General features: G+C 38.4%; 1 protein-coding gene across 23 annotated transcripts in view; it reads right to left on the reverse strand.

The window, feature by feature from the left end:
• The window catches only part of ptprt (protein tyrosine phosphatase receptor type T), an 845,816-nt gene that overhangs the window by 112,229 nt on the left and 707,547 nt on the right, over positions 1 to 26,040 (reverse strand). For 8 of the 23 annotated variants that reach the window (XM_062979724.1, XM_062979725.1, XM_062979730.1 and 5 more), the window contains 3 exons: positions 21,089 to 21,118; positions 665 to 700; positions 19 to 167 (listed from right to left, as the gene is read on the reverse strand). In XM_062979724.1, the coding sequence (XP_062835794.1) occupies positions 19 to 167; positions 665 to 700; positions 21,089 to 21,118 (215 nt within the window). The remainder of the gene's footprint in view (positions 1 to 18; positions 168 to 664; positions 701 to 21,088; positions 21,119 to 26,040) is intronic. The other 15 variants (XM_062979733.1, XM_062979731.1, XM_008110066.3 and 12 more) reach the window with 4 other exon arrangements.

Raw genomic sequence — 26,040 nt, forward strand, 5'->3', positions numbered from 1 at the left:
CAAACAAATGAAACTTACTGAAGCCATTAACATCTTGACAGCTTGACGTGAAAGCTTCTTCATTATGAACAGCACCAAGCTTTGTAGAAGTCTTGTCAGAAGCAGCCACCGGTCCCATTTCTCTTTGACTGCTGCTTTGGGTTTCTTTTTGCTTCTTTGCTAGTTTCCTTCACAATGTTTTGGAAAGGGAATAAATACTTATTAGTTTTTTTTTTCATTTACCAATTTAAAACAAATAAAACGAAGACAAAAAATCCACTGTTTTTTGTTGTTTTTTTAATGTCCAAAACCTTCCTAGTTTATAGCAACATGCAGACTTCTTTACAAATGTGAAGAAGCATCACACTGCATCTCCATTGTAAAGTCAACAATGAAGAGTACATACAGAAATCAGCACAGAAATAAAATGAATGTGAACAGCAAACAAAAGCTGGGTCAAGAAAAAGAAAACACAGCAGAATGGGGCAATAATGAGATAATAACAGGTATCTATCCTAGGGGTTTTCATTACTTGTTAATGAACACTCAAACACTCAATTAGTGTTTCTCTGAAACTTACTGTAAGTTGCTTTGAGTTTCATATTGAAAGAAAGGTGAGAAATAAATAAAATAAATAATGTCCTTCATTTCTAAGATCTGAGTGTAGATGCAATAAAATGTTTACCTTGAATAAAATATTTTTGAAAGATTCTTCTGCTTACTTTCCCAGATGACGTTATGGTTTGCAAATAAAAAAAATACATAATGGTTTATTTATTTGTACAATTCTGTAGGTTCAGAGGAGGGATGCATTTATCGAAGTTTCCATGAGGTGAACAAAGTATGTAATATATTTTCTCCTTACTATGTGATAATATCTGAAAACTGTGCGCAAGAAGAGAAAATATTGCTTGCCTCCCACCTCCGTACTCACCATTTCCTCATCCCCCATGACATGACTAAATGGTGACCAAAGAAAGGGAGGCCAAAGCATGTTACAGTCTGTGGCACACAATGACATCTTGACTCAGAACATCTGGAGGACTCTCAGTAATTTCCAGATCATGCTTGCTTTGTCCTGTGCCAGCTGTCAGAATATAGTCAGCAATGATCCTCAGTTGCCCCTCTCCTTTCTCTGGCCACCACACGATAACAAGGTGATTTGGGCTGGGGAGGGATCCTCCAGGTCAATATGAATTAAGACTTGTGTAAGGAATGGAAAGGAGGTTCACACAAATTCTCCCCACTGGGGTTTCTTGACACTTTAATCCCCCTCTTCCTTCCTTCCTTCCTTCCTTCCTTCCTTCCTTCCTTCCTTCCTTCCTTCCTTTCACACATTCTTAAATATTATTTCCACCTCTAGTACAGAGGCAACATGTTGACTGGGATCGAAAATCAATTGATGAATGCTGACAGTCCACATACTTTTCAACATTTGCACCATTTGCCATTTCTAACCAGACATTGAAAGGACCCTGGTTTTATATTACTTTCTGATTTGGTTGAAGCTACCATAGTGTGCACTCTTCACCATTCTTTCTGAGCATTTTCCAATAAACAGAGTTCTAGTTTAAGTGAGTACAAGGGTGCTTCCAGACAGCATGAAAATGTGGGTTTTAAATGGAGAACAACAAATCCCGGGACCTGAGAATACAGACCTGTGGGTCCTGGGATTTCTTCTCCCACTATCCTCACAGGCATCCTCTGTATCAGAACAAGATGGAGGGTGGACGGGGGATATCTGGCGGAAGGTTTTTTTTTAGTTTTTTTTTTAATCATTCTGTTCTGCATTGGACCGTATAAGCACACATGGAAATATCTTAAGATAAATACAAGCAGATTCGTATGTGCATATCTGAGGTTCAGCACATAACAGAGGGATTTTTTTTTAAAAAAAAAACTTCCACCTGATTTCTCTCTTTACCCAATTGTTTATTCAAGCTGTTTAATGTCATAAAGTTTAAAATAGAATTTCAGAGATTTCTAATTGCTCTCCGTTCATGCTTCCTTTAAACTACCCATGGATCCATTTGACAGCCCAATTAGCTGATTAGCTGTTTTGGGCTTTGAAAAAGTGGACATGTGCTTGAGCAATCTCTACAGAGGGGAGGAAAGGAAATCACATGTTTTTCATGAGTGCAGAGATATACAGCAAGGTAAATATGCATATCTTCTGGGCAGAATAATGGTAAAAAGGGGATCTGTTTACCCTGTGATTTTTTTGTCATTGCAGTGAATCAGCACGCATTTAGCATTAGTGTCATGGAGCCACCCCCCCCCTTTTTTTTTACTTGGGAAATCCTGTGTTTTAGGTGCTGTGTAGATGGGCCCCAAGGAACCTGTTGCTTTTTCCATAAGAAATGAATACTCAGTGTTAAAGGGTGCGTACAATCTGAACTCTTTGAAAAGCTTGCACAGAGTGTTCAGAAGATAACCAATTACATAATCTCTTTAGACTAGACACAAGAAACTTTACTAGGTCTAGCAGGCACTTTTACTTTTTCTTGAACCTCAGTAGCTTTACATATAGGGATGCAACTATTTGAATGGTTTCTCCAACTGAATGCAGTTTCAAGAGTTTTCAAGCTTTGATCCCTTCCCCTGCATATTTGGAGTTTTTGTGATAAAATTGTTTGCACATATTCTTGAGCTTTCTGCACAAAAATTGTGCAAATAAATAGTTTGTGGATTTTCACATTAATTTCTTCACCTGCAAATATATTGAAATAGAAAAAATATTGTTATGGTTGACCATATTTTTGATTGATTGCTCCTGGTGTTTCAGAAAGAATGAAAAAAATATGCAAGTACTCTTTACATCCCAACATATATTTACCCACCTGACAGTTTACTACGCTGGCCCACTAGCATTATCACACTAAAATAAAGTTTAAGAAATTAGGACTGAAAGTTTCTTCCATCTATGCCAACAATAATTGCCTAACAAATTATATTATCACATTGTTAATATCTCCTGCACTGTTGTGGTTGTGTGCCTTCAAGTCATTTCTGACTTATGGTGACCCTAAAGTGGACCTATTGTGGAGTTTTCTTGGCAAAAAATTGTTCAAAGAAGCTTTGAGCATTGCATTCCTCTGAGTTTGAGAAAGTGTTAGTTGCCCAAGATCACTAGGACATTACATTTGAAAGCCACTGGCATGCATTATTAGTTCTTACAAGACTGGAAATATTCAGATGAAAATGCTTTTTTCACATAAACCTGGGCACAAAGTTCCTCCTATAGAAAGCATGAAAGCCTTGGGTGAAATTCCTGAAGCCCCCGCACCACCACACAAACACACACACAAGAACCAAATCTCCCCCCCCCCCAATTTGAAAAAATCTAGGCCAAGATTTATTTGCTCCCAAACCAGTCAAAAGCTCACCAAAACCACCACCAGAAAATGTGCACTTTGCTTCCTCCACTCCCTCAAAACCTCCAACATACCTAGGGATGGGTTTCAAACTGAGACAATTGACAAAAGCAGCAACTGCTTCAGTATTAACAAGAGTCAATTCAGAGTGTGCTCTAAAAATACAGTCCCAAAATGAAAGATAATGGTTCCTATTTTAGCTGCCAACAACATGACAATGGAAAAGAAGGATCAGCAAAAGTTATGTTGACATTTGACTGCTCTAATCTTCATTCATATCAGAAAACTCTTTGAAAAATGAATCTGTGGCATTCGGCAAATTAGCAGGTTGGAACATTACCACATGAATTCTCAGTGCTACCCCACCAAGCAAAACAAACTTGTTCATCTTGCCTTGACTGATAAGAAAACAAAAACAAAAATAGGAAAAAATACAGATATGATACTGTATGTAGTGACTTTAGATTACTTTTCTTTTGTTACTGAAATTTGAATAAGTAAAAGAAATTATACTGAAATTCACATTGACTGAATTGATACTTATAGGGGAAAATGGCTCATGGCTAGATCTTTATGTAAAAATTAATTTAATCACTACATAGGAAATCCACCCCTCAAATGATTTACTACTGAAGACATTTATCACCAAGAATGTCATGCTGAAAACTGACCTGTAGATATAGTTGTTTTATCTGCTGTTTTAGATGGACTCTTAAACAAATAAACCATAGCAAAACTAAAATTATAAAGTCAACAAATCATATTGGAACAAATTAATCAAATACAGAAAGGGAGAAATCACTTCTATTTGTGTTTCCTGTACAACAGCCTCTCTGACTGCTTCTATAGCTGGCAACTGCCTGTAAGCAAACAGAAGAAAACTATATGCATGGGTTTGAAAAGCAGTGGATTATAGGAACGATGTTCATAGAGCTGTCAGCAGCTTATGACATTGTAAATCATCACCTTCTCCTGAGAAAAAAAATATAATGTCACAAAGGACTACCACCTCACCCGCTTTATAGGAAATCTGCTACAAAACAGGAGCTTTTTTGTTGAATTCCAGGGCCAGAGAAGCAGATGGAAAAAACAGAAAAACAGCCTACCTCAGGGGAGTGTGCTTGCTCCATCAATGTTTAACACCTACACCTACACAAATGACCAGCCATTGCCAGAAGGGACAGAGAGTTTCATTTATGCTGACGATCGTGCCATTACCACTCAAGCAGGGAGCTTTGAAATCGTTGAACAGAAGCTCTCTGAAGCTTTAGGTGCTCCTATTGCCTATTACAGGGAAAACCAGCTGATCCATAATCCATTTAAAATGCAGACATGTCCTTTTCACCTTAAGAACAGGCAAGCACCTTGAGCTCTGAGGATTACCTGAGAAGGAATCCTACTGGAGCATTGCAGCACACCAAAATACTTGGGAGTTACCCTGGACCGTGCCCTGACTTATAAGAAGCACTGCTTGACTATCAAGCAAAAAATGGGCGCTAGAAATAACATAGTACGAAAGCTGACTGGCACAACCTGGGGATCACAGCCAAACACAGTGAAGATATCTGCCCTTGTGATTTATTACTCTCACACAAGTAGGAAAACATCTTTTTGCACACAGACTGACAAACCTCATCAGGCGCACTTTAAACTAGATCCACTGGGGGAGGGGAACAACAGCCTGGCGAACACTATATTACCCACGACCACAGGGAACCGCCAAAAGGCTAAACGGAGGGCTGCACAAACACAGCAAGGACCAAGTACAGAGAGCACAATAATCCCAAATAAACAGTTCGAGGGGAGGTCACAGGGGCTTACATGTCTTTACACTAATGCTCAGAGCATGGGAAATAAGCAAGACGAACTCCAACTCCTAGCACAGCACCACACATACGATGTCATAGGCATCACTGAAACCTGGTGGGATGACTCCCATCACTGGAATTTAACCATTGAGGGCTATAACCTCTTTCACAGAAATAGAACAAAGGGGAGAGGAGGGGGGGTAGCTTTATATGTCAAAAACAGTTACGTTGCAGAAGAAATGCAAGACTGTAATCCGGGAAACCATCTTGAAAGCATCTGGATAAGAATCAAGGGAACCGGGACTCAAAAAGATCTTGTCGTGGGTATCTACTACAGACCTCCGAGTCAGGATGAAGGACTTGATGAAGCCTTCTGTCAACAGCTGACCAAACAGGCACAAAGAAGAGATATAGTAGTCATGGGCGATTTCAATTATCCCGATATCTGCTGGAAAACAAACTCAGCCAAGAGTACAATGTCCAACAAATTCCTCACTTGCCTTGCAGATAATTTTATGGTCCAGAAGGTAGAAGAGGCAACAAGGGGATCAGCAACTCTTGATCTAATCTTAACAAATGTGGAAGACCTGATCAATACAGTTGAAGTGGTTGGATCCTTAGGGGCAAGTGACCATGTGCTCCTGCAGTTTGCAATACAAAGGAATGCTGAAACTAAGACAAGTCAAACACGCTTTCTGGACTTTAAGAGAGCTGACTTCCAAAAAATGAAGGAATTACTGAGCGGCATTCCATGGACGCCGATATTAAAAAACAAGGGAGTTAAGGATGGATGGGAGTTTTTCAAAAGTGAAATACTCAAGGCGCAAATGCAAACAGTGCCAACAAAGAAGAAAAATAAGACAAGTGCAAAGAAACCAGAATGGATGTCCAAAGAACTTCTAACTGAGCTAAAGCTCAAAAGTGACATGCACAAGAAGTGGAAAAGGGGAGAAATCACCAAAGAAGAATTCAAACGTATATCCAACACCTGTAGGGAAAAGGTTCGCAAGGCTAAAGCGCAAAATGAGCTCAGGCTTGCCAGGGACATAAAAAACAACAAAAAAGGCTTTTTTGCTTACGTTGGTAGAAAAAGGAAGAAAAAGGAGGCGATAGGGCCATTGCAAGGAGAAGATGGGGTGATGGCGACAGGGGACAGGGAAAAGGCAGAACTACTTAATGCCTTCTTTGCCTCGGTCTTCTCACAAAAAGAAAGCCATCTTCAACCTCAGCAACATGGAATGGACGAAGGATTGGGGGAAATCCAATCCCAAATAGGGAAACAAGTTGTCCAGGAACACCTGGCCACTCTAAACGAATTCAAGTCCCCAGGGCCAGACCAGCTACATCCAAGAGTACTGAAGGAACTAGCGGAAGTTATTTCAGAACCACTGGCAATTATCTTCGAGAGTTCTTGGAGAACGGGAGAAGTCCCAGCAGATTGGAGGAGGGCGAATGTGGTCCCTATCTTCAAGAAGGGAAAAAAGAACGACCCAAACAATTACCGTCCGGTCAGCCTCACATCAATACCAGGCAAAATTCTGGAAAAGATCATTAAGGAAGTGGTCTGCGAACACTTAGAAACAAATGCGGTCATTGCTAATAGTCAACACGGATTTACCAAAAACAAGTCATGCCAGACTAATCTGATCTCTTTTTTCGATAGAGTTACGAGTTGGGTCGATACAGGGAATGCCGTGGATTTAGCGTACCTGGATTTCAGTAAGGCCTTCGACAAAGTCCCCCACGACCTTCTGGCAAACAAACTAGTAAAATGTGGGCTAGACAAAACTACGGTTAGGTGGATCTGTAATTGGCTAAGCAAACGAACCCAAAGGGTGCTCACCAATGCGTCGTCTTCATCATGGAAAGAAGTGACAAGTGGAGTGCCGCAGGGCTCCGTCCTGGGCCCGGTTCTGTTCAACATCTTTATTAACGACTTAGACGAAGGGTTAGAAGGCACGATCATCAAGTTTGCAGACGACACAAAACTGGGAGGGATAGCTAACACTCCAGAAGACAGGAGCAGAATTCAAAACGATCTTGACAGACTAGAGAGATGGGCCGAAACTAACAAAATGAAGTTCAACAGGGACAAATGCAAGATACTTCACTTCGGCAGAAAAAATGGAAATCAAAGATACAGAATGGGGGACGCCTGGCTTGACAGCAGTGTGTGCGAAAAAGACCTTGGAGTCCTTGTGGACAACAAGTTAAACATGAGCCAACAATGTGATGCGGCTGCTAAAAAAGCCAATGGGATTCTGGCCTGCATCAAGAGGGGAATAGCGTCTAGATCCAGGGAAGTCATGCTCCCCCTCTATTCTGCCTTGGTCAGACCACACCTGGAATACTGTGTCCAATTTTGGGCACCACAGTTGAAGGGAGATGTTGACAAGCTGGAAAGCGTCCAGAGGAGGGCGACTAAAATGATTAAGGGTCTGGAGAACAAGCCCTATGAGGAGCGGCTTAAAGAGCTGGGCATGTTTAGCCTGCAGAAGAGAAGGCTGAGAGGAGACATGATAGCCATGTACAAATACGTGAAGGGAAGTCATAGGGAAGAGGGAGCAAGCTTGTTTTCTGCTGCCCTGCAGACTAGGACACGGAACAATGGCTTCAAACTACAGGAAAGGAGATTCCACCTGAACATCAGGAAGAACTTCCTCACTGTGAGAGCTGTTCGACAGTGGAACTCTCTCCCCGGGGCCGTGGTGGAGGCTCCTTCTTTGGAGGCTTTTAAGCAGAGGCTGGATGGCCATCTGTCGGGGGTGCTTTGAATGCGATTTCCTGCTTCTTAGCAGGGGGTTGGACTGGATGGCCCATGTGGTCTCTTCCAACTCTACTATTCTATGATTCTATGATTCTACTCTGCTGCTGAATATGAATGCCCAGTATGGAATACATCTCACAATGTTAAAACAGTGGATGTGGTCCTTAATGAGACATGCCACATTATCACAGGATGTCTATGCCCCATACCACTGGAGAAATTATACTGTTTAGCCAGCATTGCACCACCTGACATCCGCCGGGAAGTAGCAGGCAGCAATGAAAGGACCAAGGCATTGACATCTACGGCCAAGCCTGTAGCGGTTCAACCCCCCCCCCCCCCCCCGAAATTTTTCAGGTTATAAAAAAAACCTGGTTTACTCATGAATTTTAACTGGTTAACCAAATCCCCATGCTAAATCTATGAGATGCAAAACATTAAGAGTCCCTCCAGGCACTATCTCAAACAGATATTGACAGGTTTGTAGCAGGGGTGGGGGGTGCCAGGGGTTCAACCCCTCCAAAATTTTCAAAACCCCTCCCGAAGTTTTTTTCTGGCTACGGCCCTGTCTATGGCCCACCCCCAGCCAGCACACCAATGACTTATATTAAGAAATAGTTTTCTAAAATCTACAGAGATTCTTTCAGGAACACCTCAGCAAGCAAGAGTCCAAAAGTGGCAGGCTAAAACCCAAAATCTTAATCAGTGGCTGACGCTTGATGAGAGACTCCCTCCTGGGCACACAGAAGACTGGGCAACTTGGAAGGCATTGAACAGACTGCGCTCTGGCACCACGAGATACCACGAGATATATTAAGAAATGAGGTTACAAAGTGGAGTCCACAGCATGCGAGTGTGGAGAAGAGCAAACCACAGATCACCTATTACAATGCAGCCTGAGCCCTGCCACATGCACAATGGAGGACCTTCTTACAGCAACACCAGAGGCACTTCAAGTAGTCAGCTACTGGTCAAAGGACATTTAGTATGATGCCAAGTTTTTTTTTAACTTTGTTTGTGTTTGCAAATAGATTACAGCTTGTACCCTTGGTTCACTTCTGACATGATAAATGAATAGAGTAGCTCCACTGGCTGCGGATCCATTTTAGAGCACAAATCAATGTGCCAGTTATGATCTTTAAAGTCCTACATAGCTCAGGTCTAGATTATTTGAAGCACCATGTTATCCCGTATGAACCAGCCTGTGCTTTGAGATCTTCTAGAGAGGTAATTCTATCTTTCCCTTTACCTTCATATGTACATCTGATGGGGGTACAGGGCCTTCCCAGTTGGTGCCCCAAGACTCTGGAATTCCCTTCTAAGGCTGACACCTTCCCTACTTTCTTTTCGCAGACAAGGAAATAATTGTTGAACTGGGTTTAATGATTGAGGCATGTCCCATAAAAGAAATGCTCGATTTTGCTAGTGTGTGTGCATATGTTTAAGAATATATGCTTTGTAGCCTGAATTTAAATATTTGATTATCTAATCTTATTGAACTCTTGTTTCTTCTTGATTTTAATGATACTTTAAAAAATGTTGCTAATGAGACTCAAATTGGAAAAGAGGTAGAATACACACACACACACACATACACAGAGTGTAAACTGTATCAAAGAAATGAAGTATATTCCTAGTTATGTTCCGTCACATTCCTGTTTACATTTTATAGACTGATATGACTAATCCAGTTATAGACCCAAGAAAACATCAATTCTATGTAAGGCTGGGGAATTTTTTTAATAAAAGGATTGGAAAAAATGTGAGAATTAATGAGCTCAGTAAAATGAAAAATTATTTCTCTCACTTTGAAGAGGATAATAATTGAACTGAGATCCTGTGTTTTGCATAATGCAAATTTCTCCCTGACGTTTTGACATCACACATTTTTTTTTTCTATCTCAAAACACAGCATACTCAACAAAGTATTAATTTAGATCTTTTGTATTTTAACTGTTCGATACTTTGGGTGGGAAAACAGTTTGAGCAAAGGTAGGGAAATATAGCATTTATACTAGGTTTGTCAGGAGCCCCCGGATGGCGTAGTGGACTAAGTGACCTGAAGGTTGGGTTGCTGACCTGAAAGCTGCCAGGTTCGAATCCCACCTGGGGAGAGTGTGGATGAGCTCCCTCTATCAGCTCCAGCGCCATGCGGGGACATGAGAGAAGCCTCCCACAAGGATGGTAAAAACATCAAAAAACATCCGGGCGTCCCCTGGGCAACGTCCTTGCAGACGGCCAATTCTCTCACTCCAGAAGCAACTCCGGTTGCTCCTGACACGGAAAAAAACAAAAACAAACTAGGTTTGTCGCTTAATGTGAATACAGAATCTTGGTTTTCGACTAATTTTAATTGAAAGGATATTGATACTCATGTCTGAAAGCTTGCATTGAATCAGAGATAGTATTTGAGTTACAAACATACAACTTACAAATGACTCATGGGACCTTATAACTTGGGGGAAATTCATAGAACACATTGCCCATGCAGCCAGCATGGAGCCTGCTAGATCTCACCACATGACACATCTTTACTTCCAGTGGAGCTTGGTGCCCGCTGTGTCAGCAAAGTGTGCTACAAGAAGAAATCTCAACATTGGAGACTACCCATGTTTAGATAATAATGGAGGCAGTGTGGGAGCATGCTAGAAAAGTGCACTTTCCAGTGTGAGATGGAAAAGCAGGTGATGTGGGCAATGCAGGGCGCTGGGCAATGTATTTGCTCCATTGCCCCATAATTTGTCCCACTGTCCCCTGCATCAAGGACCTCCATGTGATGAGGTCCATAGTTAAGTATGGGGTTGAGACAACAAAAAGTGGGAGAATTCTCCACCCAGAAATAGAAATTCACTCCTGAAGAAGTTATCATGGGAAAATACAGTATGTCTTCACTGAAGCTTTATCACCAATCCTTCTTTTCTACAATGAGCCAAATTATTCAAAATCCAGTTATCACAGGGACAGAAAATGAGGTGAAATCTTCTGAACAGGAGCATGTCAGAAAGCAAAACAAACTCCACAGAGGTGTTAACCTTTCCTATGTTATTCAAAGCTAAAAGCTGGACAACCTGTCTTGTTCATAATTTGGGGACTGCCTGTACTTGCTATCCAAACATGGGAATCCAGTAACAAGACTATTTATGTAAATCAGTTCTGCAAGTTAAAATTTGGTAAAATACAAAATATAGATAAGTATGAAACTTATGTTTGGAAGTTTACAAAAGGTCACAGTAGAATAAGGAATATAAGACCCAGTTGGGTGGGGGCATCATGCAAAGAAGTTCCAATGCACATCACAGGTAATGCAGTCTTTCTACATATATTGTGATAGAAGATATACCTATAAGTGTTGCTTTGACTTTACATCAGGGCTCACATAAGAGACTTTGGAAGGGATAAAATGGCACCCAATCCAAATACAGAAAACATTTGAACTGGCATTTGAACCTGTTACCACTAGCATTATGAAAGAATCAGAAACAGGATCTGAAGACAACAGACCAGTTCAGCTCTGCCTTCCCAGAGGAATTTTGTGGTGGGTCACTTTCACTTAATATTTGCTTATTAACATCTTCTATCCAAGACTAATCTAATATTAGGATTGTGCATGCTTTATGTGTATCAAATTGTTCCCGACGCTGTTGGAAATGAGAACATTTGTAATGGCTGAGGGAGCATACAGGCCCACAGGGCTTTGATTTGGAGCAAATCTGGAAGGAAGAATGCTCTCATTAAACAAATCAACCAGATATTGAGTGCTCACTTGTATCTCAACAGATACTGAAATTAATACAACTCAAGAAGAAAGAGATTTCACTTTTTAGTAACTATGTGTTGTAGATGTGAATTGTCCAGAGATAAAGGTTTATCTGTTTGACAAGAAAAACTGTGATTCATTAGTATACATTTGAAGTTAGAACATTACTGGGTTTACCCAGCCTTTATCATTCAAATTGCCTATTCAATTAATAGATCTGATTTTGATTTATTCTGGTCAGTTTTCACTAAATATGCTCTAGAAAGTGAAAAAGGAAAACAATATAACCCTGTTGGTCAGGAATATTGGATATAACATTGGTTTAATGGTTGAATTATAAATTTTATGATAAATGAAATGATACTTGTTCAGGCCTTGGTGGTGGGGAAAAAATCTTTCTAATTGCCTTGAATAAAAACAGTGACAAATTCTAGTTTAAAATTCTGAAGTAACAGTATGCATATTTTGTACAGCACTATAGATGCACAATTTGCCATTGCTCTTTCTTATTTTGCATCTTGTTCCTCTCCCTTCTCCCCAGTTTATGTTACCTAAGTATCAATATCATACAGCATAACATTCCCTGCTGAAGACACTGGAAATGAAAAAGGAGAACTATGGAGAATTCCTATTGCATCAGTTCCACTTCAGAAACAGTACTAGTTTATTCAGAACTGCCAAATCCCCACTGAGAAATTTGGATGAAGAAGCATTTTGGATAATTAAAAAAAAAAGTGACGTTGGTGTATGATTAAAGAATTTCTATACAAGCTGACACAAGTCAGGTGGAGTTAACTCTAAGCTACTCACATTCAGAGGAATTTAGATCCTTATAATTTTGATAAACCTTGATAGAAAAGGTCATCATAATATGGGATGTAGTCTAGTCTACCCATATCAAGCTTATTAGCATTACAGCTTCAGTTACTATGCTCCCATGTTTCTGAAGATATAATTACTTATTGTCACTGTGTATTATCTGTGCATAATGGAGATATGCATGAAAACTTTTCCTTTGTTTCCTTCGTGCTATTGTTTTGTTTCAGCCATTCATGTACACAAAACAAATGATGACAATTTCATAGGAAACTATGCTTGCATCATGCTTGCTTTCGTTTTTCTTTCATTTGGGCCCCATACCAATAAGCAGGTACTGACAGAGGGCTGCTTTCCCATTAAAGCTGATGTGTACCAATGAGTGTTAATATTAATATTAATAACGATAGTTATTCTGAGACTATAAGCTGAGTCTGGGAGAGGAGTGCATCCCTATTATATCTGATGTGTACTAATGGGTGTTAATAATAATAATATTAATATTAACAACAATAGGTATTCTGGAATCCTAAGCTGAGTCTGAGAGACAGCTGCTTCCCCATGACAGCTGATGTTTGCCAATGGGTGTTAATAATAATAATAATAATAATAATAATAATAATAATAATAATAGCACTCTGGGGAAGACCAGTGTTTTAAAAGTTGGTGGGCTAAAAGGAGTTGAAATGCCCTTTGTGTGTGGCAATTTTCACCCCTCTAGCCCAAAAATTGAGCGCGGGGGGGGGGGGGTGAACCTTGGAAGCCCTCCCATTGCAGCCAATGGTCCAAAACCTTTCAATTTTTTTGTAAGCCAGACGAAAATTCTGTTCATATAGGCGCCCCATTTTCATTAGTGGGAACAAATATGGAAGAGATGAAACAAATGAAACTACACAAAACGAATAGCAATTAAATACAAAAGCTCAACACATAAGCCTTGCTTCCTTAACAAAAAAAGCCATCTACCCAAAGTCAAAAGTTAGTTTCATTGACCATTTCCAGCTAAAATCTGTATGAACAAACATAATGTTTAAAATTATAAAACAGGACAGCACTACATTACACGCAGAGAACTTCAATGTCATTATTAGCACACCTCTATTTCAATTGAATTATCTGACTATGAAAAAAGAAGCAAACACAGAAGTCCATATACATCATCTAGGTTATCTCAATTTTTGCCTATTCCTGATGTGAGATATATATAGATTCCTATATACATCACATTTTCACTTGGTGAGGAATGAAAGATACTTCTTTGCTTTAATGGTAGTTAAGGATACTGGGAAACACTGAAATAAGTGTTATCAGAAAACACTAAACAGATGTATCCTGTAAGGGAAAAAAAGGTTAAAGGTCAAAATGCACCACAATTCCTGGAATGACAAGTAGTTTACACTAAATGTCCAGCTGACATTCAACTGAAAACGGATTTTATACGTTTTTAGTCGTCATTCAAAATTTACCTCATTACTTCTGTTCACATGATTTTGACCAATCATATCCTTCTGAATTGGCTAATAAAACCCATGAATTGCTCGACAGCAGGAATTAACCATATTTTTTATTGATAAATGCTAACCTCCAAGAAAGGAATCATTCATTGTGAGCCCTACAGACTGCTGGATAAATAAAGATAAGAATTCCTTATTAATTTCAGCTTAAATTATTCCTGATAATGAGTGGCTAGATACTCTATGCCTCAATGTCTTTCAAATTATGATGTAATAATGAAGGGATGGATGTGGCAAGTATAGCTTGCTTTTCAGAATGTGAACAATACTATTCTGATTCTGTATGCTTCACTAAGAATAGAACACTTGGGTTGAAAGGCACATCTGCAACTAAGCAGTTCCAAGTGATCCTGTTGACTTGTAGATGACACAAGGGATCCTGAAATACTGGCTTAATGGTATTGCTTGAAGATTAGCCAAAGGTTGCATAGCTAATTTTTCAAGCAAAAGGTTCAATCTGTTTGGAAACACGGATGATAACCAATAGATTTAACATTTCAAGAAGACAAGAACTGGAAAAAACCTGCATGGAGAAAGTTGTGTAAGGCACTACTTTAAAGCAGGAGTTCTCAAACTGTGCTCCCCAGATGTTTTGGACTTCAGCTCCCACAGTTCCTAACAGTTGGTAAGCTGGCTGAGATTTCTGGAAGCTGAAGTCCAAAACACCCAGAGGACCACAGTTTGAGAAACACTGCTTTAAAGCATACTGTATTCCTCCCTGAAAACACTCTTCTAGCCTAAGCATGGTAAGAAGGGTAGACGAACATTTCAACATAAGGGGAGAATCAAAGATATACCATGCTGAACAGTTTTGCCAAGTCTCAGAGTGATAGCTAAAGCCTAAGAAACTACTATGTTTCACAAGACTTGCACACAGCAAGACAAATCTCAGAATAAGCAGCACTGGAGGAGAAAGTTTACGTGTGAAGTGGTTCTAAAGCCTGTGCATTTTCTCCACTCGTTTCTAGCTAGTGCCAGGGTTCACAGGTTCAGCCCAGTACATGGTTCTGCTTGTACAAAGTAAATGTATCAAAATTAGGAGGGGATAGGATAGTTAAGAGAGCTGGTCAATATGTGCATTTGAAGCACTTTTTATTGCCCTGACATAATGGAAACATTCCCATACAATCTTTAGAGAAGTCCTGGCAGGAGATGAACAATAGGAGTATGGCAGGAATTGAAAGATTTCCCAACCTGACTGTGGGTTGCTATTTTCCTGCTAGAAAGAGTTGATCCAGATTCTCATCCCCTTTATTATTTATTATAGTTATATCCCATCTCTTCCTCCGCACCTTTCAACCAAGTCCCTTTGTGATCATATCTACAATCAGCTTCCCCAATTCCCTTTCCTACTTCTACTGTAACATCTCAAAAAGCTCCACTTTCATAAACTCAACTTCCTTAATTTCATAAGGACACATCCATGGGAATTCACAAGGACCAATTCAAAATCCTGAATCTCAGGGTAGGATTGTTGCTGACTTGGAAACCTGAATAAAGAATTTCTACAAAAAAAATTATGCTCATACATATGTTTACCTATAAAAATACTTTAGTATAAGCTTTTCTTTTACTTAACTGAAGGCCATTTTAAATAGTTCTTATGTTGGGTTCATCCATGTTGCACTTTGGCAACAAGTCCACTCTGATCATAGTGTGGACTTAAGTTAGCATCCTCATCATGCTGCATTTCTTCAAGTTTTATAATATTAAATCTAACATACTTGCACAAAGCCATAAATGATTTCAGTGCATTTTTATAGAGGTAGGATGCAAGTAGTGCTGGAAAAAGAGTGAATGGGTGTTATATTGATGTTCACATTGTGGCTATTGCAAGAAATGTTTTTTATATATGGAAAAATACTCTTCTAAATTAGAATACAAAGTAGAGACGCCCTCCTACCCATTCTCCACTGATGCAGAGGAAGGTAAAATATAATAGGCTAAACTTCACTTATTCCCCATTCTCCAGAAAATGTCAAACAATTAATTTGTGCTTTTCAGGATTTTAAAAGCACAGAGAGGGTAGATAAAATAATCAAATAGGTTAAAACATCAAACATGCTAGACCTTGAGTTCTAAGTTGCCAGTGTGCTGAGCAATCTTGTGAATGACAGAAGCTTTTATCTGAAAATGCTTCCCTTCCACAAATAAGGCATTTGAAACACTATCTCTGAAGTCCTGACAATTTATATCAGTGACAACTCCCTTTCTCTTCTCTGACCAGCTTCCCATAAATATAACAACGGGAACTTCCAGGGAAAAGTGGTTTTTATCACATTAGTGCCAACCTCTTACAGATCACAAACCATATGAAATGTGAAACTGGCAGAAAGATCACCAGTCAGTCACTAGAAGTTGAGAAGTGTAAACATGTACATAAGGCAATGAGAAATTCCCAGGTCATTATCCACTCCACTTGTTGTTAAAGATGGAGAAAAAAATTAAATATTGCATCTCAGCAAGTTGAAAGCAGATTCAACACTTTTTATCTTCACTGAGAAATAACCATCTGCAAGATACTGAGTCACACTTGGCCAGATTTTGGACTTTTTGTTTCCTTTCTTATTTTTTTTTCTTTTCATACCATCATGCCAAAAAAAATCTTTTGTAATTTTTTAGTGGTCTTACAAAAGGGTATTTAATTACCATCTCAGATTTGCATATTTATCTGCTGTTTACATGGAGAGGACCATGCCAAAAGAGTTGATGAATGCTACCGAAATAGATGTAACCAAATTATCTGGACAGAAATGAAATATCAAACTAACGACCTCATCATATTTGCCTGGTATTCAGAAGAAAAGAGGGAGCAGTGAGGTGAATCTGTCGCCTTGCACACAGCTCCCTCTTGGCAGTGCTTTCCCCATCACATGGCCCTGACTGGCTTTTTTTTTCACATCGCCTTGTCTGGATTCAAACAATGCCCCCAGTCAAAAAAATAATAATAATTTGGAACTACCTCAGTTATTCTGAATTGAACACCCTATTAGACCTGGGCCTTCCTGAAAGGAACTCACTGTGGGGATTCACTCCTGGGACTACCCGGGGTGAGTTCCCATTTGCCATAAAAAACCTTTTGAGCTCCTGGAGCCCACAGGTCCAAGATGGCACCTAACCCCTTCCCCCAGCCCCACAAAAAACAACCTTAAAAGTAAAGAAAACTTACCTGGCCATCATTAAGGTCCTCCTTGTGTCCTCCTGATGTGAGGAAATGATGCGTCAGGGGATGGGGGCAAGGAGCAGTTTTCCTCCTCCTCCTCCCCCAAGTCTCCTGGATGCCAGGACAATGTAACAAGGACCTTAATGGTGGGAAGGTAAGTTTTCTTTACTTTTAAGGGTTGTTTTGGGGGGCTTCAGGGTGGCTGCATGCCATCCCGATTGTTATTGAAATGGCAGGGAGCCACCCTGTCTGGGAAAGCATGGGTTTTGGGTGGCCTGTGGAGACCTAAATGTGTGCCAAAGTGGGTTTTAAAAACCCACTTTGACACACATTTCTGGCCTGTCTGGAAGTGCCCTCAGATTGATATAGTAGACTCCTTGACTAGAGAAACATGGGTTCAAATACATATATATGAATGGGGCTCTTAAACCACTAAAACTCTTAAACCAATCTTAAGGCTTTGAAGGACAGCCAGAATAAAATATTTTTCCTCTTCATTTTGAAAATATAAAGGTATTCACATAGATGGTCATGGATAATTCAAATATTGGGAACACCTTGTGTCACATTATAAGCTAAATGTTCCTAATTTACAAATTTAGGTTAACTAAAAGTGCTGAATATTGAAGGTGACAGAGAATAAAGCTGAATAAATATATTCAAGATGTATGTGTGTGACTGGGTAGGAATAGATAGATAGACCTCAGATTTGCTCGTTTGTATTTTGCCTGTTTGTATTTTGCCTTTTCCAATGTATGCTGACCTTTTTCCTGACCTAGACTGATATTCTTATGTGTCGCTGTCATCCACTTTCATAGTCTTCTGGGAATATATCTCACTGGACTTGTGTCAGAATAAAGATGCACAGCATTGTGCTATATGTATAAAAGGCTCCATTGAACTTTCCTAAAGCAATTGCCAGTCAATGTGAGATCTTGGTAACTTTACTGACAATAGAAACTTGATGATATGGACAGAGTGAAGAGGGGGCAGCCAGAAAGACACACCTCCATCATGTCTCATGCACCAGCAGTTGGGATTTAGCCCCAGAACTGATGGAAGGACAAGTAGCTATAGGGTCACAAGGGATAGCAACCTGAATGACACTGCCACAAAAATTAATTGCTAAAACCCAGCCACCCACTGGGTTTCCATGGCAAAGCAAAAATTTAAATTCTTATTTCCCATGTCCAACAGTGAAGCCAGTTCACCATGCTGGCTTTCTGAGAACATTATACTAGCTCTTTAAATAAAGAATATTATGAATGACATAGCACCTTGCTTATTGGATTTTCCCCTCAAAAATACAATCAGATATGATGATATATATTTTCTAAACTCCTCAGAATACAGGAGGAAATACAGCATGCAAATTGTATAATTTTGCAAAATTGTAAGTATTAATTTTACTTGAATTACTTCGTTTAAGAACAACTCCATCCATGATCTTATGTATGAGAATAGAGTTGGAAATCAAATCTATTCCCTGTACAAAGCCAATTATCTGCACTAGGTGTTAAGTGTGCAGTGAGTGAGTCAGAAAAACAGTGGCTGGGGACTCATCTTGAAGCTGGAGAAGTTTTCAAGAATCTTAGAAAAAACAGAATTTATTGTCAGAGATTCAAATGTTTGAAATAAGAACCTGGCACAGAAACCCAGGAACATCAGAAAAGGAGAGGCAGTCCTCAAATTACAAATATTTAACTTACAAACGACTGATAGTTAAGAATGAGGGTGAGACTACAGGAAGTGAGAGAAATCTACCCATAGGAAGGCAAATCTACTTCTGGAAGAATTACCATGGAGAAAAGGTGTCTCCAGTGAAGCTTTCTCACCAATCCTTGTTTCCACAACAAATCATTTTTTTTTTCAAAATCCAGTTATCACAGATGACAGAAAGTGAGGTGAAATCTTCTGAACAGGGGCACAGACAACAAAACAAACACCACAGGGAGTTAACGCTTCCCTATGTCGTTCAAAGCCAATATATTTATATAATATATTTCAGCTGTAGTCTCAAAATGTACCTCTTTGGACACACATACGAATTCAACTTCCAAATAAATCTACAAAGCCTATCTTGTTTGTAACTTGGGAACTGCAATATTAACATTAAAATTGGCAGACAATATGAGGCTGCTGCATTATCCTGGGGTATGATCTAGAAATGATCTTGTGGGCCTTTATGGAGGATATACTGGGAAATCTATTTAATTCTGCCTCAAGTTCTAACATGCTAGCAAGTGTCAGCAATAGCTTGGGACTGACATAAAACTATGCACTGCTTCTAGGCCACATAACTTTCATGCAAATTATTCACGATTTAACTTACATTTCATACATTTCATCGAAACCATAATACAACTTAATCTGAACTTCATCCTATTGTTACTGATTACATTTCAATTTACTATAATATTTTGCAAAATGTAAGCTTCCGAAACCTGGATGTTCTATTAATGATAAAGCAGATATGTTCGTAAATACTAAAAGCATAGTAGAAAATCTCAAGCATTTTATGAACATACTTTAAATTGAGAGAGATTTAATATACATAAAGTATTTCAATTGCTTGCTAAAAATGCTTTAAACATGATTCATAATTCTAAAAAACACACACATATGATGAAATAAAGAACTGTTTTGGCTCTTGCTAACCCTATCATAAGCTAGGAAAAGCATGGAAAGGGACAAGTATTTTGGAGTGAAGTCCCACAGAAAAACTAATACTAATCAGAGCAGGAAAATAATGTGTATATGAAGCCTGATTTCTCTTTTTATGAAATCTTGATGAGTTACTGAAGCTCAGAGCCAAACTTGAGTTCAGAGATATAGTGTCATTTTTATAGTTGGTCAATTCACATAACCTTAGCCAACAGGTTAAGGTTGGTGCACCATCCAAGAGCTGAGATATATAGTAAATCTTCTGCCCACCTAACTCAGTTATTCTTGTCTGCTCTAGAATCATCTGATGCCAAAATAGTCCAAGTTGTATTGAAAATCTAGTAGTAGTGAAGTGCTAGTTCCTATATAATTCACACAACCACCACAATCCACTATATAATTAGATGCTATTTCAATCCATTTTAAAATCTTTTTAAAATTCCATATACAATGTCTTTCAGCACCTGAAGGGTATTTCTTGCATTGTACATTACCACCACTCACTAATCATATTCCAAATAACCCCAGATATATATAAAAACAAGATAGAAGAGAGAATTTTTAAAAGAATTTCTAATCACCCCTTTCTCTTCCCTCACTACCTTATACACTACCTGGTGTGGGCAGCAGTGGTATATTGTTTCCATTTAACCCCACTTCCATCTTACAGATCCTATTAGCATCTATATTTAATGCAGGAAATCCTAAATATGACTCTTCCACATATTCCATCTAGTTTAATAGCACAGTTTCTCAAAATATCATCCCAAGCTTCTTCCATTTAAAAAGTGTTCAGTAGTAGCAGACAAAGAACAGATGAGCAAGGAAAAAAGGGGGTGGCAGAGAAGCAAGATTTGCAGTAATTCTTGAGTTGTTTCAATGAGCAAGAATGCCTGAAATGTTTACTATCTCTTGTCCAAGATGCTATTTCCTGAAAGAAATGGAGGACTGCTGTGATAACTTAGTGTTTTATCTGCTTAGCTGCTAAACAAAGTGACCATGTTGAATACCTATATTTAGTCCTAAAGTGGAGGTGAAATATGTGCGGGGTATCATTTCTGGAACTACCAGCTAGGCAGGGTGTTTCAAATGCCAATTATTTCAAAACCCAAACTGAGAAGTGGGTAAAATTAAATAAAATTAAAAGTACTGTGTTAAAACACAAAACAAAAAAGAAATGAAAAAACACCCCTACAACTCCAATGAGCATGCTCAAGAAAAAAATCATATCCAGCTAGGTACTTACAAGTAATAGGAGTAGGAATATGCATTTCTTCTAATTATGCAGTCAGATGAAGAAATTGTCCAAAAGTGGGGAAGAAGGAAAAAAGCATGATTAGACTTTATATCATTTACTTTCAGGTTGAAATGAACATAGCACTGCACTGCTTCTTTTACTAATCAAATCGCTTTTATTTCCTATACATTTCTGAGCACTCTTCTTTAGTCTGATAGCCATTCTCTTAGAATAAGAATTCCTGGTTTCCACAATAATATTAGTCACTTATGTATTGCAAGTTCTTGGTTTTTTAATTCCTCAGGACATGGTACTTAGTAGCTACCCACTGTTGAAGAGCAATTTAATCTATTAATAAAGGAATAGGGATGGAAATAACAGTCATTGCTTTTCATTTCTAAGCTTATATAAAAAAAGTTTCTAACACCTAGAACAACGTAAGAGTGATTTTTTTGTGATTTTTCTTCTGATATTTGCGTATCTCAAAGTATTCTGAGGAATTATTTAGCATAGAAATACACATAGTTTTTCTGTTGATTTTGTTATTGTTATTTTGCAAGGAACAAAGTATTTTGCACAGAAAACAATGTTTCCTATAAAGCCTGCATTTTGTGCATACATGCATTTTATAGCATTTTGGCACATAATTCCACGAAACACTGAGATATGTAAATACAAGGAGAATACGGAGGGAAATAATTATTTTCCTTACAGCAAGAAGAAAAGTATAGGAATTGCCTGGTCTTGGACATGAGAACAATTATCTGGTCTTGTATATGAAGATTTATATTCCTTTGTAGGAAATATAGAAACAACTATAAAATCAGTAGAGGGGGTAACTGAATACTATCCTACTACTAAGTTAAAGTTCATTAGCAAATATTTTAGGCTTCTGAAGGGACCAATTAAGTAGGGCTTCGAAGTAATGCATTATAAATGACACTAATCTTTGCAATTTGGGGGCATTTTCTGGCCTTTTAAAGTTTATTTTTTAAAGATAACTTATATCACATCATATATTATTGAAATTATTTGACAAAGCATATTAAAGGAATTTCAAATACATGTTAGATATATATATAACATTATGTTTAGAAACACATCTAAAATGCATTTAAATAAAGAGAAAAATGGTCTTAAAACACATTCTAAATAACTTAAAGGGGTAAATGGAACTTTAAAATACATTCTAAAATATATTACAGATAAATTATATATACATATAATATGCCTTATAAAACATTTTAAACTTTATGTACATAACTAAAGAAAAATGCATTAATACAAAACCAAAGGAACGCATATTTGACTAAGTTGGTATACTTGGCCTCCAAACTCTATCACAACTCATTTAGGAATCATTTAGGAATTTTAAAAGAAAAAAGTAACGTAACAAGTAATAGAATTAGTAATGCAATCAAATTATTTTCACAAAACTCATCAATAATGACAAGTTAGTTTTGGGGATATGTTCTTGGATGTACCATGGAAACTGCAGATAATACAAGTGAAATGGATGACCTCTGATAGAAACATACAATAGAATCATACTGGAAAATAACATAAAAAGAGCCTAGTTAGAACACTTATCTAGCATTTTAGTAGGCCAGTTCAACTCTCTGATTAATGTTCAGAGTTAGCATGCCATATGGCAGAATCATGCTGAAAGACCTATAAAATGTCTAGAGAGAATGTATTTTTCAGATGTGCATGAGTGAAACTGCAGGTACAGGGCTCACTGATATAGGGGTTGTACTGTAGAGTGAGATAAAATAGTAAATTATTTTGTAAAAAACAAGCCTTATTACAAAGTTTTGCAAAATGTCTTGCCGGCTTTTTTTATTTTTTTGCTCCCTGTTTGTAGTCCTGTCTGCAGCCCCTATTTGCTTTCCCAGGTGCTTTGAAGCACAATTTTTCCCATCTCTTATCCCCAAGGTTCCAGATTAAGGCAAGAAAGCACTGCCCTTATCTCATAGTCAAATCTTATTGCAATGTATGCATTTTTAAAAATTATATTTGAAGCCAGATCCATGTGAGGGAAATGTTTGCTTTCATATTGAAATCTTGCAACTAAAACAAACAAACAAAATAATTATGAGGCTTCCAAATTGCTATCAAAGCAAATAATGTAAGTGCTTTGCTTCTGTTTTCAAGGTTCTTCCAAAAATTAATAAGAGGGAGACCAGCATGAACAATGTATAGCAAATGATGTGGGTGGGTGTGTGGGGACATTCCGATTTAATCCTGCTAAATAAAGGTAGAAAGTTAATTTCTTGTCTTATATTTTCTGGTAAAAATGTTTTTGAATCTAAAAATTTAATAAAAACAGTCTTCATGTGCCATAACATATTTGTTCTAGATACTAGTATCCCTATGAGTACTTTGGTTTAGAATAATCTGTTAGAAAGAGTATACAATTCTAATAATACCAAAATTATTAGGAGTAACTAGATGCATACATTTTAATCTGTGTAATGTTTGCATTAAAAATCACCTGCTTGTAGAAAATGAAATTAACCCAGCAAGTAGATTTACATGCATCATGATCAAACATACATAAACACCATGGATAAGTGCACTACTTTAACTACTTTGAGCATTGAGTTACAATAAAATATTAGTATACAATTTGTCCCAAACTGTGAAAGAGAATGGTGCTGCACAGGCACAACCCAGTTTGTAAACTGGGGAACATGATTGACTAGTCCTTTCCTCTCTGCCAACTGTGTAACAGAACTACACATACACAACCCTAGCATCTGCGTGAGCATACTGTTGAGCTACAGACAAAGAATAAGCATTTCTGCTTCTAAAATATTATTTACCATTACATGACTAAATATTAATTTTATTAACAGTCTCCTGTTCATAATGTGCAGGCTTGGATTCTACTTGTTGTCTAAAACAGACTGAAACCCGCTGAATCAACTGCCGAATTGTGAGTTAATATATTTAAATCCGTTTGGTAAATGGGTCTATTGTAATAATTGCTGTCTATATGATTTAGTCCACATTCGCCTACCTATTCACACATGGATCTCTCTACAGAAGTGGTAGAAAAATTGAAGTCCCCATTCTGTCTTGGGGGAGATGGTCCCAAAGCTATGTCTGAGGAACAATGCCTCATGGAACAAATTGTCCTATCCTGACAAATGTGATATTGCATTACTGTCACAGACAACAGAAATTGGTACAATGAGAAACCACAAATTACAGCATAACATATAAGTCCTTGAATTTTTTTTCTAATTTTTCTCATCTACAAAAGAAGAAAAAACATGCTGTTCTTAAAAAGACACAGCAACAAAAGTTGATTTTACTGGCAATTAAAATATTAAACATTTTCTCTGCAATCAACAAACTGCTTGCTATATATTATGTGTACATTATCAAGATTAGCTCTGGAGAATCCTCAATCAGGTATTCCCATTTATCCATTGTTTCATGGGTTCACTCTGCCTTCTGTCATCATCCTCCCATATTCTGGTTTAGATAGGAGAACCTTGATCACTAATCCTAAAAAGATTGACCACTAATCCTATTTCCTCTCCTTCCCTCTCCCTGGTTGCTCAGATATCTTTGCTGATGTCAGCATATGTTCTTGAGCTCTGTGGCTATCTGCCACAAGGATGGGGATGACATGGACACAACCCATTTGTTTTTCCATGTGCTGCTGAGAACATGGAAAGAGAGGTGGCAGTGTTGGCCCTTGTGGATGACAGACTGGTTCACTTTCAAGCTTCTCATGTTGTCCGCACTCTGTCTGAAGTGCTGGGTTGCTCCAGAATTTTGGCAAAACTCTGGAGCATTCCCCAAATTTGCTTAATGTGGGGTTAACTAGGCTCAGCCTGGTTAAGGGCTGGAAGTCCCTTTGGACATTCAGGAGCAACTTCCACTCTGGGGTTTAGAGTTAGTGTAGACTAACACCAAGATAACCTAATTTTCACATTTCATTAAGTATGTAGATCTATCACATTGCAAAGGGACAGAGATATACAGAAAATACCTTGTAGAAATAAGGGGAAAAAAACTTTGTATAATTCACAGACATGCTACTAAAAGAGAGACCAAAATGATGTACAATAGATAAATAACACTGATCTTTGCAGAAAGTTACAAGTGTTCTGTATTTTGGCATAAGCTGTTAACACATAGCTTCCAAAAACCTCCCCAAAATTCCAACCAAGTGATATTGCAAGATATCAAGATAGAAATGGGGGAAATTTCACCAGGAAAACCAAGTTCTACAAAAATTATATAAAAAGTAATAAATAACATCCAACTCCCTATTATTAGACATAAGTCTCTATTCTATACAATCCTATATTACTTAACAGATTAGGGACCTTACCATATGATTTATTTTCTGTGTCGTGGGATACTTCTGCCCCAGGTGAGCCACTGAGCCCCACACCACCCATCACACCATGTAGCCTCACTTCTGGTGGGTCTCTGTGGCTCATCCGGGATGAAAGCATCCTATGACGCTGCACCAGAAAAATGGGAGCCTCTCTGTGTTTTATTAGGAACAATGAGGCTAGCACAGGGTGAAACTGTGCAGCAACACTTCCTCATGTTTGATAGGTAATAGTTGCTGCCAACAAGGCAAGGTGCAGGATGCTGGGATTGCCCTGCCGATTCTCCACAGAGGCTGGCAAATTGGAATGCTGGATCTCATCAATGTGATGAGGTCCTAATATCATTTACAATGGATAGACAAAGTAAGTATGGAGTCAGGAGTACCTGGACACACAACACCTTCCACTGGAATAAACCACTATTTGGTGTTCTGTTCAGTTAAAAAGAAGGGAAAGGATGGATGTTCATCATCTACTGGATTAGGTTATACTCTTCCTAAAAGCAGAAGCCTTGACCTGGAGATCCTAGTTGCTGCAGTTTCAAGGAATGCTTTTGTGCTTAAAGTTAGTGTGGCAATTGTGTCCATTTTCAGGGACACTTGG

This window comes from Anolis carolinensis, chromosome 4 (assembly GCF_035594765.1).
Source record: "Anolis carolinensis isolate JA03-04 chromosome 4, rAnoCar3.1.pri, whole genome shotgun sequence".
NCBI classification, from domain to species: Eukaryota; Metazoa; Chordata; class Lepidosauria; order Squamata; family Dactyloidae; genus Anolis; species Anolis carolinensis.